A 15,199-nucleotide genomic window follows, 5' to 3' on the forward strand; every position below is an offset into this window, starting at 1 on the left:
AAGTGGTACGCCACCATAGACATTGCTAATGCCTTTTTCTCTATTCCTTTGGCACCAAAGTGCAGGCCACAGTTTGCTTTTACCTGGAGAGGTATCCAGTATACCTGGAATCGACTGCCCCAGGGGTGGAAACACAGTCCTACTATTTGCCATGGACTGATCCAGACTGCACTAGAAAAGGGTGGAGCTCCAGAACATTTGCAATACATTGATGACATCATTGTGTGGGGTGATACATCAGCAGAAGTTTTTGACAAAGGGGAGAAAATAATCCAAATTCTTCTGAAAGCTGGTTTTGCCATAAAAAGGGGCAAGGTCAAGGGACCTGCCCGGGAGATCCAGTTTTTAGGGATTAAATGGCAAGATGGGCGTCGCCAGATCCCGATAGAGGTGATCAACAAAATAACAGCAATGTCCGCACCAACTAACAAAAAGGAAACACAAGCCTTCTTAGGCGTTGTGGGTTTCTGGAGAATGCATATTCCAGATTACAGCCAGATTGTACGCCCTCTTTATCAAGTGACCAGAAAGAAGAATGATTTTCAGTGGGGCCCTGAACAACGACAGGCTTTTGAACAGATTAAACAAGAGATTGTGCATGCAGTAGCCCTTGGACCAGTCCGTACGGGACAAGATGTTAAAAATGTGCTCTACACCTCAGCTGGGGACAATGGTCCTACCTGGAGCCTCTGGCAGAAAGTGCCCGGGGAGACTCGAGGTCGACCCCTAGGATTTTGGAGTCGAGGATACAAGGGCTCCGAGGCCAATTACACCCCAACTGAAAAAGAGATACTGGCAGCATATGAAGGAGTTAGAGCTGCTTCAGAGGTAATTGGTACTGAAGCACAACTTCTCCTAGCACCTCGACTACCAGTACTAGGCTGGATGTTCAAGGGTAAGGTTCCCACTACCCATCATGCAACTGATGCGACGTGGAGTAAATGGATTGCATTAATTACGCAGAGGGCTCGAATAGGAAACCCTAATCGCCCAGGAATCTTAGAAGTAATCATGGACTGGCCAGAAGGCAAAGACTTCGGAATGCCACCAGAAAAGGAGGTGACACGTGCTGAAGAAGCCCCACCATATAATGAACTACCAGAGGATGAGAAGCAGTATGCGCTGTTCACCGATGGATCCTGCCGTCTTGTAGGAAAGCATCGGAAGTGGAAAGCTGCTGTATGGAGTCCTATACGACGAGTCACAGAAGCCACAGAAGGACAAGGTGAATCAAGTCAATTTGCAGAAGTAAAAGCCATCCAGCTGGCTTTAGACATTGCTGAACGAGAAAAGTGGCCAAGGCTGTATCTTTATACTGACTCATGGATGGTGGCAAATGCCTTGTGGGGGTGGTTAAAGCAGTGGAAGCGAAGCAACTGGCAGCGCAAAGGTAAACCTATTTGGGCTGCTAAATTGTGGCGAGATATTGCTGCTCGGCTAGAGAAACTAGTCGTGAAGGCACGTCATGTAGATGCCCACGTACCTAAAAGTCGGGCAACTGAGGAACATCGAAACAACCAACAAGCGGATCAAGCTGCTAAAGTGTTCCAAATAGATTTGGACTGGGAACACAAAGGTGAACTATTTTAGCTCGGTGGGCTCATGACACTTCAGGTCATCAAGGAAGAGATGCAACATACAGATGGGCTCGTGACCGAGGGGTGGACTTAACCATGGACTCTATTGCACAGGTTATCCATGATTGTGAAACATGCGCCGCAATTAAGCAAGCCAAACGGTTAAAACCTTTGTGGTATGGGGGGCGGTGGTTGAAATATAAATATGGGGAGGCCTGGCAAATTGACTACATCACACTCCCTCAAACCCGCCAGGGTAAACGCTATGTGCTTACCATGGTGGAGGCGACCACCGGATGGTTGGAAACATACTCTGTGCCCCATGCCACTGCCCGGAACACTATTCTGGGCCTCGAAAAGCAAATCTTGTGGCGACATGGCACGCCAGAGAGAATTGAGTCGGACAATGGGACTCATTTCAAAAACAGTCTCACAGACAACTGGGCCAAAGAGCATGGCATTGAATGGGTATATCACATCCCCTATCATGCACCAGCCTCTGGGAAAATTGAACGGTATAATGGGCTGTTAAAAACTACCCTGAAAGCAATGGGGGGTGGAACCTTTAAAAACTGGGATAAACATCTGGCACAAGCTACCTGGTTAGTTAACACCAGGGGATCTATCAATCGAGCTGGCCCTGCTCAGTCAGACCTTCTACATACAGTAGAAGGAGATAAAGTCCCTGTGGTGCATGAAAGGAATCTATTGGGAAAAACTGTCTGGATTCTTCCTGTAATGGGCAAAGGTAAACCCATTCGTGGGATTGCTTTTGCTCAGGGACCTGGATGTACTTGGTGGGTGATGTTGCAAGATGGTGAAGTCCGATGTGTCCCTGAAGGTGATCTGATTATGGGTGAGACTACTTAAGCCTGAACTGTATGTTGTTGTTGCATAAGTGTCTTTCAGGTTAAGACAGTGTTGATGAGACCGGAACTAGCTTCATCAAGTGGCGTCCAGTAACCTCCTCGAGTCTGACATCTTTAACCTGCAACCCGTGGGCACGAACCATGACGAAAGAGAGACTGCTAGCCAGAGAGACTGCTGAGAGACTGCTAGCCAGATGGAAACCCACAATCCTGAACCAAATGAACTTGATGGACTTTTCGCATAAAGATGAATCATAGACTAGTGATATGTATATATATATTTGAAAATGAAAAGGTAGTGGTGATCTGAGTATGACATGAATGGTATGGAATAAGGGGTGGAATGTCCTGGTTTGGCTCAAACCAGGCCAAATAGTCTTAGAGAACCCAAGGTCACTGCTTACGAGTAAAGAGCCGAAGGGGGTTGTACCTGCAGGGAGTAGTGGACGGGGCAGGTGACCCAGGATTGACCAGCAAGGTATTCCATCCCATACATGTCATTCTCACTTTCCTGTTTATCACTAACCCACTGCCTCCTGGAGGTGGGGCCCAGGAGGGAGGGGCCCTCCTGTCTCCCACTGATTGGTACCAGCTTTGCCAAATCTCCAGTTAAAAGCCTGCAGGTGTGATGGCAGTGGAGCTTTTGCATTTTGCCCTCTGCCCGTGCTGGGGGGAGCTACTGCCTTTTCCCCTCTGCCTGTACTGGGGGGAGCAATTCTGCCTGAGGAGGATTTCCAAGCTCTTGATCTTGGTTTTGTACATATTTGTATATATTTGGTTATTTCTATTATTATTGTTATTATATTCTTTTTCATTATTATAGTTTATTAAAACTGTTTTAACTTTCCAACCCATAAGTCTCTCTCCCTTTTCCCTTTCCCTTTCCCTTAGGTGGGGGGGAGAGGGTTAACAGAGAGCATCTGCCACCTGGTTAATAGCTGGCCCAGCTTTAAACCGTGACATCACTACTCAAAATTCAGAAGCCAGCATCCCGGATAATGAACACAGAGCTTTGTGCTCTTGTAGTACTTTGGATACATGAGCTAGTGTTTCTGGTTTCACAGGAGGTTCCCTCCAAAGATATAATTTGCTGTTTTATGCTTTCGGAGTTGCATTTGTCTCAGAAATGAGAACTAAAGACATAAGCATTAAGCTGTCTCCTTGCCTTTCTCATATAAAGTCAGACAAAAATGTACCCTGGAAGAGGTCACAGGATTTTTTTTCATCTACCAAGCACACCTAATTCTTTGTGTTGAGAAAAACATATCACCTTACCATTGTCCCAAGTGGCAAAATATCTGAATGAAAAGATCTTATAATGAGTCTCTGCAAGCAAAGAAAAAGCAGTGATACTATCTCATAAATCACATGGCTTTACTGCTCATCCGAAAGCGAGTTGAAGAGCAGCTGTCTATGCGTCAGGGAGCACAAGTCTTTGGCACAGCAAGATTATACTTTGCTTCCACAAGAAGCCTGATCTCACTGCACCTGCAACATAGGAACCTCTGCTACGTGTCCAAATCAGCTGCCCTATGTACATGTCACTGATGCGACACACGGAGTACCAGGATTTTTGTGCACTGCAATCCCAGTGTCTGGACTTCTTGGTCTCATATCTTAAGATGGCACAACTGGAAAGTATGGTCACCTGCTCAGACCATTTTTTTCATGGCAAATGGCAAAAGTTCTTCTTCCATCTAAACTCCAAAAGAAAGGCTGCCATTTCTAGGAATACTAATATAATATTTAAAGAAACTAGATGATCTTCAAGGTCCCTTCCAACCCAAACCATTCTATGAGACAAAAAAAAACCCTAACCGATAAAGAAAAAGCAGTTTTCCAAAGCTGTCGGGCAAATTATCTAAAATAACAAATGGTAAAGTTAAGGCTAAAATACTATAGGGAAATTTCTTTTTGCCAAGTCTTGAGATCTGGTCACCACTTTTTAGCTAAGTCACCTAAAAAGAACCCAAGTTGCATTCTTTCTTTTGTTTTCATTAAGGCTAATTACAATTTTGGCTAAACTTCAAAATACTGAAAGCAAAATGAGGATGACAGACCTGCAGAAAGGACTAGGATAAAGTATTGGAAATAGTCAGATAGATGACTGTTTGCAGTTAATCACTTTGGTGTCTGGCTTCTGACTGAGCCAGCTATTCTCTTCAGGTGTTCAGGGATGCTTTAATGTAACTCCTTCCTTTTTTTCAACTAGTGGAAACAAAAGAATAATATTGACAATCCAGAATATTTTTTAAAATAAGCTGCAGACTAATATTTTATTTACTGTGTTACTTCAATCTTTAAAGCTTCACCCAGCTTTGTTACTCTACCACCATCAGAATCTCTAATGCCTTTCTCAGCAGACTTAAATTACCAATTTTCTGTCTGTGTTTAGGTTTACGGCAAAAAAAAAAAGAGAATAACACAAGAAAAGTGAATAGCTACAGCTCCCCAAGCTACAAAAATTTATTTAAATACAACTTATTGTTTTAAAGGTGCTTTTCATGACACTGTAATATTTCGCTGATGCTTATTGTCTTCCAGACAGCAAATTTCTTGAGAAAGATCTGGACATCTAAAAAACTATCAAGAAGACAGAACTTGCTATGTAGATAATTAACTGAGCAATAAAGAATGAAATCACTGCTCTGTAATTTCACCTGGTTAATTTGCACATTTGGCTTTACATTCAAAAAAGGTTGAAGCTCTGCAAAGAAGCAAACATAAGGATTTTCAGACTACTCAGTTGCAAGTGACAGATGTCATGTCAGTGAACGTATTCCAGATAGGACACTAAAGCCTTAATATATCTGCTGTTGCACCAGGATGTCGCATCAGGCTCACACCAATTGCTGTGATATAATTGTTTATTTATTAAAGTGGTGAAAGATCAAGCATAACCATTCTCTAAAACTAACCTGAGGAATTTAAACCAACAAACACATAGGTAGTGAAAAAAGGCTAAAAAAACTGCCACTCCCTAGACAATTCTCACTCCTCCACTAAGAAAACAGAAAGAAGATATTGGTCTCCTGTCTACAGGAGGACTTCTTTCCACACCCAGCCCAGTAGTTTAGCAAATGACGCCATCCTCCTTCCTCATCTTTTGATTTATTGTGTATCTGGAAATACTGATGGGACAATTAACACTCTGCTACACCATCTGCTGCATCTCCTGACTTTCTTATGTTGGCCTGATGAAAAGAGCAATGGCAAACATAATGAAAGGGAACTTCTGTCACTCCCCTTTTAACTCTTACACAGCACTCTAGAATGGGGAGGGAAATGATGAAACTATTCCCTGACCCAGAAATTTATAATCTAAAGAAAAAAAGGAGTACAAAGGCATGCTATAATTACAAAATTATGAGACCTACTGTAATTACATTCCATTTGATCAAGAGAAAAATTTAGAATTGGAAAAGAAGTTGGCCAAGATTCACTGGGAATTTGTGTAACACTTGTCATCATAGACAAAAAAAAAATGGCACTTAGTGTTGGAGAAAAGTCCTTGGGATTTTTAAAAGTGACACAGAGAAAAAGGCAGCAGTGTCAAATAGCATCCCAAAGCATAGACACCACAGTTTTCCATACAAGCCCAAGACAAAAGATGTTGCAAGAAACTTTTCAGCAGTGCCCCAGAGATCAGTATGCAGCTGGAAAATCCACTTAGTAAGTAACTGCCTTTGAAGCATTTCCACAAGGACAGGATAAATCATACACAGAATTTTTAAAATGGTCTGCTTCATTCTCACCCAGAAGCAAGTCATATGAGTCAAACCTGGAGATGCATCTCCTATTTATCCAACAGCTGAGCACAGAAATTAAAAGCCCTTTCTCTCTGCACGGGTAAAGGAAGTGGACAAAGAAAAGAAAATGCAACATCTTCTTCCTCTCAAATTTCCAGTGTGAGGTTACAGACTTAAACCTGCCAAGGTGACAAGAACAGTATTGGGGGAATCTAGTTAGTCATGCTAACTGCTCTTGGTTCTCAGAAAAAGCCCCAGAAGTAACTTTGACCACAGCAAAAGGATTGACATCTTATCACAGAGAATGAGAAAAAACAAGGTCACAGTGTTACACCATACTTCTTGCTGTCTCTAGTCAGAGCTGACAAAACTATCTAGGCAACTGGATAGTAACACAAAATTCCTACCTAATTCAGAAAGCACAAGCACAGAAGATTTTGTCAATTGAAATGTCAATGGTCTACTTAGCTCCAAAGGTGGCTGAATTTGGTGTGACGTGACAACAATTTGATACCATCATCTTCTGCCATTTAACTGCAATTGTAACAAACAAGATGACAGATTTACTTTCTTTCTCCACAGAAGACAAAAAGAAGCCAGCCAAAGCTTATTTTTCTTGAAACAAAATTACACAGAATCACAGAATGGTTAAGAGTTGGAATTCTAAGCTTTTTGGCACCCAAGCCTACCTGCACATCTTTTTTTCCCTGTGCTGCTGCTTTTGCTCTATTGCAGCCACAGTTCATTAAGATGAATCGTGTTCTGCTGAAGTTGCCTCATCATTAAGTATTGCTGAAGCAATTTAGTAATGATCTTAATGTGCAGTGCTGGATTTTTATAGCTATCTCAATTGGCTATTAAAATACAGCACTGCACTTTGAAATTGCTAGTGCACCACTTCAGAAGTAGTTGACATGATGGAGTTGCAGAAAGTACTGTTCATTTCAGTAGAAACCTCACTCTTTGTGAATCATTTCTGGAAACTGATACTTAAACTCTACTATGAGATTAGACATTCGTTTTGCATATTAACCCAGGATTATTAGAACTGCTTGGAGAGTTCTTAAGAACTGAATGGTTTCAAGGGAAAAACAAAACAAAACAAAACAAATATATGTATATAAAATTGCTGCACAGTCTTCCAAGTCATTTTGTTTATTCATTTACTGCTAAGGAAAATGTCAGTGAAATACAAAAGAAGGAAGTCAGAATTATCATGAAAATATAAGACTTCAAACAAATGATATCCTGCAGCTCACAGGATAGCTCTAGTTTTAGGTGAGACAACCAACCAGATGATGGATGGCTTTTGAATTCCATTTGAAATTATCCTTGTTGATCGGAAAATCATTACTTTATCAATTGACTACTTAGATCCAAAGATGGTTGAATTTGGTCCTATGTGACAACAATTTGATACCACCATCTCCTGCCATTTAACTGCAATTGTAACAAAAAACATAACAGATTTACTCTCTTTCTCCACTGAAGACGAAAAGCAGGCAGCTAAAGCCTGACATACTAGAACTGAAGTGCCACTCTATTAACAATAAATATTATTATGTGAGATGACAATAAACAAGCACTACTTTTCTTCAGGAATGGAAGGAGCCACTCTACAGAATGAATGGTTCTTAAGAAATATTTCATATGTGGTAATTTATACAAATAAGATGGCAAGTCTGTAGTGACCAAAGGCAGAAAATACTTTTAATATTTTATTTGTGCTATAAAGTGGAATATGATAATAGCAGCTGTATGCAGATATCATCACTTGAATTAAAGAACGAGATCCTCAGACTATGAAATATGAAGGTGCAGATATAACCTACCACTTTTTCTCCATCAGGCATTGCCAACACTAATATGTCAAAGTATTTTTGAAAAACAGCAAAGGCTTTCATAGCACTATCACAGGGCTTTCTAATTTTATGAGTTTCAAGGTTTCATGCGATTTTCATGCGATAAACTATGAAGATACATATCCTTACATTAGACAATCCTAGCCTTCAGGGAAGTCATGCCTTTTAGTGATGTTAACTTATAAATAATGGTTTAGAACCACTATCTTAAAATTGGAAAATTATGTATTAGTGCTTGACAGAGCACTTTCTGCTAATTGGATGAAATGTGAGTCCCTTCAAGCAAAGACGTTTCACAAAAAATGATATTTTAGTTTCAGTTGTGGTGGTTTTCTATTTATACCTGTAGTAAGTGATAGTGTCTTACAATAATACAAAGCACTTAAATTAGAGTTAGGAATCTAAATAGTTTGTATTATCTAGGTTTGGGAAATCTTGCCTGCTTCCTTATTTTTCCACAGCTCTCTTTTAAGTTGCCCCATTTTTCTCTGTTTTAGATCAGGATTCAGAGAACAGCTCAGAGCACAGAAGGAGAGCACTGAAAAACAGAAGTAAATTCACAACTGATGAGATCATAAGACTGAAATTCTTAAAAGACCGTAAGAAAAGGTTTAAGGTTCTGTTCAAACTGTGATAAAACAATTTTGCTGAAAACACTTTGGAACTACAAAAATATTTCTTAGCATGAAATAAAAAATGTTTCAAAGTTTTCAAGTGATCATAAATTAACGAAACATCTGTTTAACTTGCCATAAAATCCCCTCTCTCCAAATGCTAAAGTTTGCTATGCAGTATTTAATGTCCCTTAAATTAGAGAAAATAGGCCAGGATAGTAGTAGAAGTCATAGCTATATTAACAAAAGAATATATATTGTCATCAGTCGGAATCAAGTTTTTGCAATCAGTTATGAAACAGCACAATCTGAAAGCTCTCAGTGTTCTCTGGAATTCGGAAAGAAATTGGGTTCTTTGTTAGCAAAAGCTCCCTCTTTCACTTTAAGTGCTATTACCTGAGATAAAGAGGTAACCTTTGGCTTTGCTTTAGTAGATAAAAATGATAAGATTTCTCCTTTCCTTACCGGGAGCAGCATTTGTAAAAATTAAAAAACCCTCTATTCTGCTGTTCTGAACTGAACACTTTTTTAGCAGACATTTTAAAATACACATAATTCTACTGTACTTTTTTGACTATTTCAGTTGTCACTGCAAGCTGGGATGCTTTCTATGCAATAGAACACAAGATTTTTCCAATAAAGCCATCAAAACAAACTAAAATATATCAATTTCTATGAAACAGAAGTATGAACTTCTACGAAACTATAGACAGTAATGGAGTAGAGGACATTTCAGTAACAATTCAAGATAAATCTACAGTGAAATCATACCTTCTGTTAATGGTGAAAATCTCTGCACCTTCTCAACAAACTTCCATAACTAATCAATGAGTTAAAAAATACGCTACTTAAAATATACTGATTCTTGTCTTAGTATAGTAAGAAAGCTTCATTACTACACAGTGACTTTACTCAGTGTCATCAAGAATAAAACAAATAGTTATGTGAAAAGGAAATCTACCACATGCTGCAGAGTCGCCTCAGGCCAGCACAGAAAACAATGAAATGGAAACTCTGGAACTGGTTATGCCCGATGACTTCATCTACCATTCAGATGGATATAAATAATTCAAAAACTAAATGTGTATTATGCCCTTTGGCTTCATCCCATCTTATTTTTGAGTATTTTATTGAGATGCCCAGTTTAGGAGCTTAGTCTTTGCTGATTAAGAAGAAAATTAAGATAAGGAGGATAGCCATCCAGAGAGAGATACAGAATTGGGTTGAACAGTGCTTTACAGATGCATTAATTTCTAATTTAGAGCCCCAAAATATAATAACACTCCAAATGGATTAAATGAAAAGTCCTGATATAGCCCAAATTCTGAGAGCAGGAAAGAGTAGAGGAATAAGCGACCCCAAATATCTTTTGTTCAGTGCCAAAAGCTGGCTGGGGTGAACCTGATCAAAATGTATCATTGGCTGAAATCACCAGGAATGAGAAAAAAGCGTGTTTACAGACAGCAGAAAAGAGACACAGCTGCTGATCTGTCCACAGCTTTTCCATCTAAAATACAGTGAACAAAAGGGCAGCAATAGCCTTCACTGCAAGATTCTGATGTAGTTCACACATTGTAAGGAAAGTTACTATTGAATTATCATGAAGTGTGTGGGAAATTAATCCTGTTTCTCTATGATTTTATACTCAAGCCACTAGAATATCCAGATGGCAGAATCAGCTATGCTTCCTTGAATGTTTTTAAGTCTGCCATTTCTCTTCTCAAGTTTCCTGGCACTCAGTTGTTCTGCTTCACATACCCTAAACTTCATTTCTGCAGCTGTGTTATCTTTTAAGATGTCACATTTCCTATAGAATTGAGGTCAGAAGTTTATTATGTGATACAACACGGCTGTAGTTACTGGAATAATTATTTTCTGCATTATGTTTTTTTTTCTTCCGGTATATAATATCAGAGCTTAAGTTATCAGTTAGGTGTTGGTAGGTAAATATTACACAACCTCTGTGTTTAACTAAGTTTCTGACTGCCAGAAATTTTCTGCTATGGTAGAAATCCATTTTTTGGGCTGTTTCTCTAAAGAAAGAAAGTAAAAAAAAATCAAGTTTAATTTCTATAACTAATCTTACATCAAGCATACTACTCAATACTTCTGATTTGAGTAAAAAGTAGATTTGCGGTGTAATATGACAGCATGAAAATCCCAGAGGCCAGTGGAACTCCTTTGTTTTAAAATCCTCCAGTCAAATGCAATTGAATGGGTTTGAGCACTGTAATCTCTGAGTAGTGACTGAAGTTCATAATTCACTGCTCATACATAGTTCTTTGCAGTGTCTTATAGGAAGCTAATGCACAATTTATGTTACAAAGCCACATATCACCATTAAATTGCTTTGTTTCGAATGTCTGCGTGTTTGTTCCCCAGGAACAAATACTGCAGTGTTGTGCAATCCATTCTCATTACTGTTAGTCTTGTTATGTTTCAATACAGAGCAAGAAAAGCGTACTACCTAAGGACAGGATTTTCAGTAGTGTCTAAATCCTATTGATTTTCAATAGGAAAGCTCCATTGTATCACCTTCCTCTGTTACAGCCCTCAGCTATTGCAAAGATACTGGCTGTTAAAACCTGCAGTGTCCTGAGAGTGACTGAAATAAAACACCTACTGTTTACTACTAAATGCTATGCAAAGCCAAACAGTGAATCACTAAAGTCATACATCTGACTGAAGAGACATACAAAAGGCATACAAAAGACAATCTCCCGAGCACATGAAAGAGAGGAATATGCTGCACTGATCACAGTTAGTAATTACCTTCAAGACACAGAATACAGACATCAGCCGATACTATCAATCAGGCGTGGCAAACAGATGAATGCACAGCTTTAAATATCTGCACAGCTTTAACTATCTACACAGCTTTAAATATCTACACAGCTGCAGTTGTTTAAAACTTGTTTTTCTGTTACACAACTCATTTGTGTTTTTTGCTTACCTCTTTTCCCAAAAAGTCCAGCTGAAGAGCTACATGGCCTTTTAACACATATGATGCTAGGACAGCTTTTTTGTAAAGCAGCAGGAACAATTGCATGGGGATCTGCATTCAAAAGGGACCACTGCAGCACACTACCATAACCTTTCCCCTGCCATATGCCCAAAGCCCAATGGCTATTTAACTTCTTATGTTCAAAATAGATTTGCAAAATTAACCTGTGTCTTTTATATGGTGGTTGCTAGCTAGAAAAATTAACATCCACTTAAAAACCCTAACCTTTATGGACTCAGCTTGTAAAAGCCCTCATCCTGAATACCTCAGACGAAATTAAAAGAATATTTATATAAAAAGCCTTGCAAAATTCCTTCTTTGTCACCTTCAAGTGCTGAAAGATATGATCTACTACACACACACAGACAAGCTAATGATCTCTGAGTTTACATGGCATTACGGAAACCAAGACTTGCTTTCATCTGGTAAATTCTCAACACAGTGAGGAATGAACTCAGTATATATTGAGCTATATACTGATAGAGACAGACAGGAAAAGAAGCAATTGAAAATATATTTGCTACTCCAAGTTTAGTACGGAACAGCCTTGTCTAAAAACCAGATTCACATTCTTTATTCACTGTGAGTAGGAAGGAAGGAATGGTGTGGGAACTACCACACTGATTTTCAGGTCCGTCTCTGGACACTAAAACATCCCAATTTCATTCTGAGAAGCAAGAAACACCGTGTGTATAAACACTAAGTTGTTCTTGCACTGTATATTAATGGTGTGAAAGAGCAGTTCACAGATAAATCACCTAAAATATGAGTAGATAGATAAGCATCACACAAGTGACTAGCACTGAAACCTACAGCCAAAATTCACAGGTTTTATTCTCAACTTCTGGCACGAGTGATGCCTCTGAAGAGACAGCTCATTTTTCATGGAAGATTTTGAAAAATTCAAAGGAAAACTGCTACAGATATTGTAATTAGTATTGATAAGATTTCCAACCAATCCATAACCTATTTTCTCCATTCTGCTTTTTTCATCTGTGGAATATAGAAAGCATACAAGGGTATGCTTCCTTACTGCCTAAATTATAAAGATAAAAAACCTGGCTTTTGCAAAGAACTAGCCCATCAATTTTTTTTTCATCCAAGTTTCCAGTTAACTTATTTCTATAATAATGAAGTGAAAATTTTAAAAAGATATTCAGCTTCACAATAAAATGCACTGTTTATAGCACATATCTGTAGTAAACTTTATATAAGCATATAGCTACGAAATGATGTTCGCAGCACTAAGCAGCAAAGCTTCTTTAGCTTGTCATAAAAGGCACTTTTTTGGTATCTACTCTCTTTTGTGAAAATAAATGTAAAAATAAATAGTTTCAGGCATACAATCAAAACAAACATGATGCAAAAACATTTTTACATAATGATTGCCTCTCTTGCCTGTTCCCACAATGCAGCAAAAATGTGGTCATGGTGAATAATTTTTACTGTTTCATCAAAACCTGAAAGGATATGTTAATTTTAGTTTCTTTAGCCTTAGGTTACTCAAAATGACTATCATATCACACACTTAGTTTAATTCCAAAGCTTTAAAAACACTGCTGCCTGCGCTACTATTCTGAGTTTATACACGTACAAAATCTCATTAGAGATGCTTTTCTATTAGAAAGTCAATTTAGCAATGTAATTGACCACAAGAATTCAGACTTTTGGGGGTTTACCCTCAGATGCATTTTTTAATATATGTTACTGTTCGCCAAGACTAGAAGATGATTAATACACTGCTGTGTCGAATAACCATGATACACATAGAAGAGGTATATCTTTGCTTACTATGAATGGATAATCTCGACAATTCCATGTGCATTAGAAACAAATATACTACACTACTGGTATAAAAAGCTATGTAGAAGCATATTGTAATATTCACATGAGATGAGATGTAAGGAAAATCACTGAAAAAGCTACAGGTTGTTCAGGCAGGAAAAACAATAAAATGAAATTTGTTAAAAATAACACTTCTGTAAATAAAAACTTTTTGCAAAAGGAAAGGTGAAAAGATAATATTCACAGTTTGTACTAATGCTTCTAGAAAGGAATTTGGTTTGTTTTTTTTTTTTTTTTCTGTAACCAGAAGGTTCTGCTGGAAGTAGTAAAGCTGTTTTAGGCTAGTGAAGGTTTCATGCTAGACTTCTACGTATTTTTGTTGAAGGATAAAACAAAATTCTCCTATGTATCTGGGTAAGTTAGTATTCTTGTCTTCTTGTTCCAAACATAACTGTAGAAGAAACCAGCAACATGAAAGTAGAAAGGATAAGCTGGATAATCATAGAGCCTTCTGAAAGAAGGGAGAAATCTGAAACTCTCTATTCGACAGCACTTTATATGAAAGTCAAAGGTCTCAGTAGAGGAACTTTAGAGGAAGTATATGTGCTGCCAATGTAAAGCATAATATCTCTGCATCTTGCATTTATTTGGGGGATAATGAGTCATCTCTACAGTAAACAGCAAATGAAACAAACCACAACTCCTTGAATTCCTTGCATTTCAGGAAGAGACATGCAACCATGAATTTAAGTTCTACCAGTTAAATTAGCTGCATTTCAGTATTTGACAAGCCAACCAGTTAGCAAGTCAACAAAGTCAGATGCCATTTGAGCTACAAGAGAGGTTAAGCATCAAGTTTAAAACAATGTCTTTTCATTTTCGTATTTACCTTTAGGTCCTTTGAATAACTTGATCTCTACCACGGTCTCCAGAATAGGTCGCCTTCGACGAACATACAATCGCACTATGGAGCCAGCCTCTTTTAGGGCCTCCACAGCTTTGCTATGTGAGACTTCTGACACGTCGACCTCATTCACTCGCAAGATGCAATCATTGACCCTACAAGAAAAAAAGAGAACCATAGATACTAAATGCTTCAGCTGTTATTTTGGACCAAAAAGACTTTTGTCAGTAGTGATGTAAAATGAAGAACACTTTATTGGGATGTCTTCCAGATGACAGACTTAATGCAATATGCTTCCTCAGCAATGAGACAGAAACAGAACACTTAGTCCCTCCAAAAGACATACCTGATTCAAACTGAAGTCTACCTAATCACCTACACCTACCATCCTCCTTCATAAATTGGGGTTGGATCCACTAGCAGTAGAAACTTGTCTTTACAGACTTCATTAAAATGCTTTTTACTAAAAAATGTAATCGAGTTACAGCATTCATGCTCAATGCTATTACAACTACAGTTGCTCTCAAGGAAATCAGTTGATTTAATTTAATACAGGAAGACCAGTAATTGTTCAAATACCTCCTTAAATCTCTCATATTTCTTCATCAGAGCCAAAGAATTCTGAGTTTTCAAAGTAAAAATGCTGTCCTACAAAAAGCAAACAATTTAAAAGAGAATGTTTCATGCTAAATAATTTCAGTAAATTTCATTCTCTATGTTTTCACCACTGACTGTAGGCTCTGAGATCTGCTGTGTGGTAATAGCATCTATTTTTCATAGAATAACAATAAATTTCCCTCATATTCTTACTTTGAGCATTTACTACATTATCTGA

The 15,199-nt window shown here is 38.4% G+C and overlaps 1 protein-coding gene across 7 annotated transcripts in view; it reads right to left on the reverse strand.

Annotated features, from left to right (window-relative positions):
• DLG2 (discs large MAGUK scaffold protein 2) overlaps positions 1–15,199 on the reverse strand; it is a 1,096,363-nt gene that overhangs the window by 337,108 nt on the left and 744,056 nt on the right. For all 7 annotated transcript variants that reach the window (XM_068425103.1, XM_068425108.1, XM_068425110.1 and 4 more), the window contains one exon: positions 14,350–14,519. In XM_068425103.1, coding sequence (XP_068281204.1) covers positions 14,350–14,519 — 170 coding nt within the window. The remainder of the gene's footprint in view (positions 1–14,349; positions 14,520–15,199) is intronic.

This window comes from Nyctibius grandis, chromosome 2 (genome assembly GCF_013368605.1).
Source record: "Nyctibius grandis isolate bNycGra1 chromosome 2, bNycGra1.pri, whole genome shotgun sequence".
Lineage (NCBI taxonomy): Eukaryota > Metazoa > Chordata > Aves > Nyctibiiformes > Nyctibiidae > Nyctibius > Nyctibius grandis.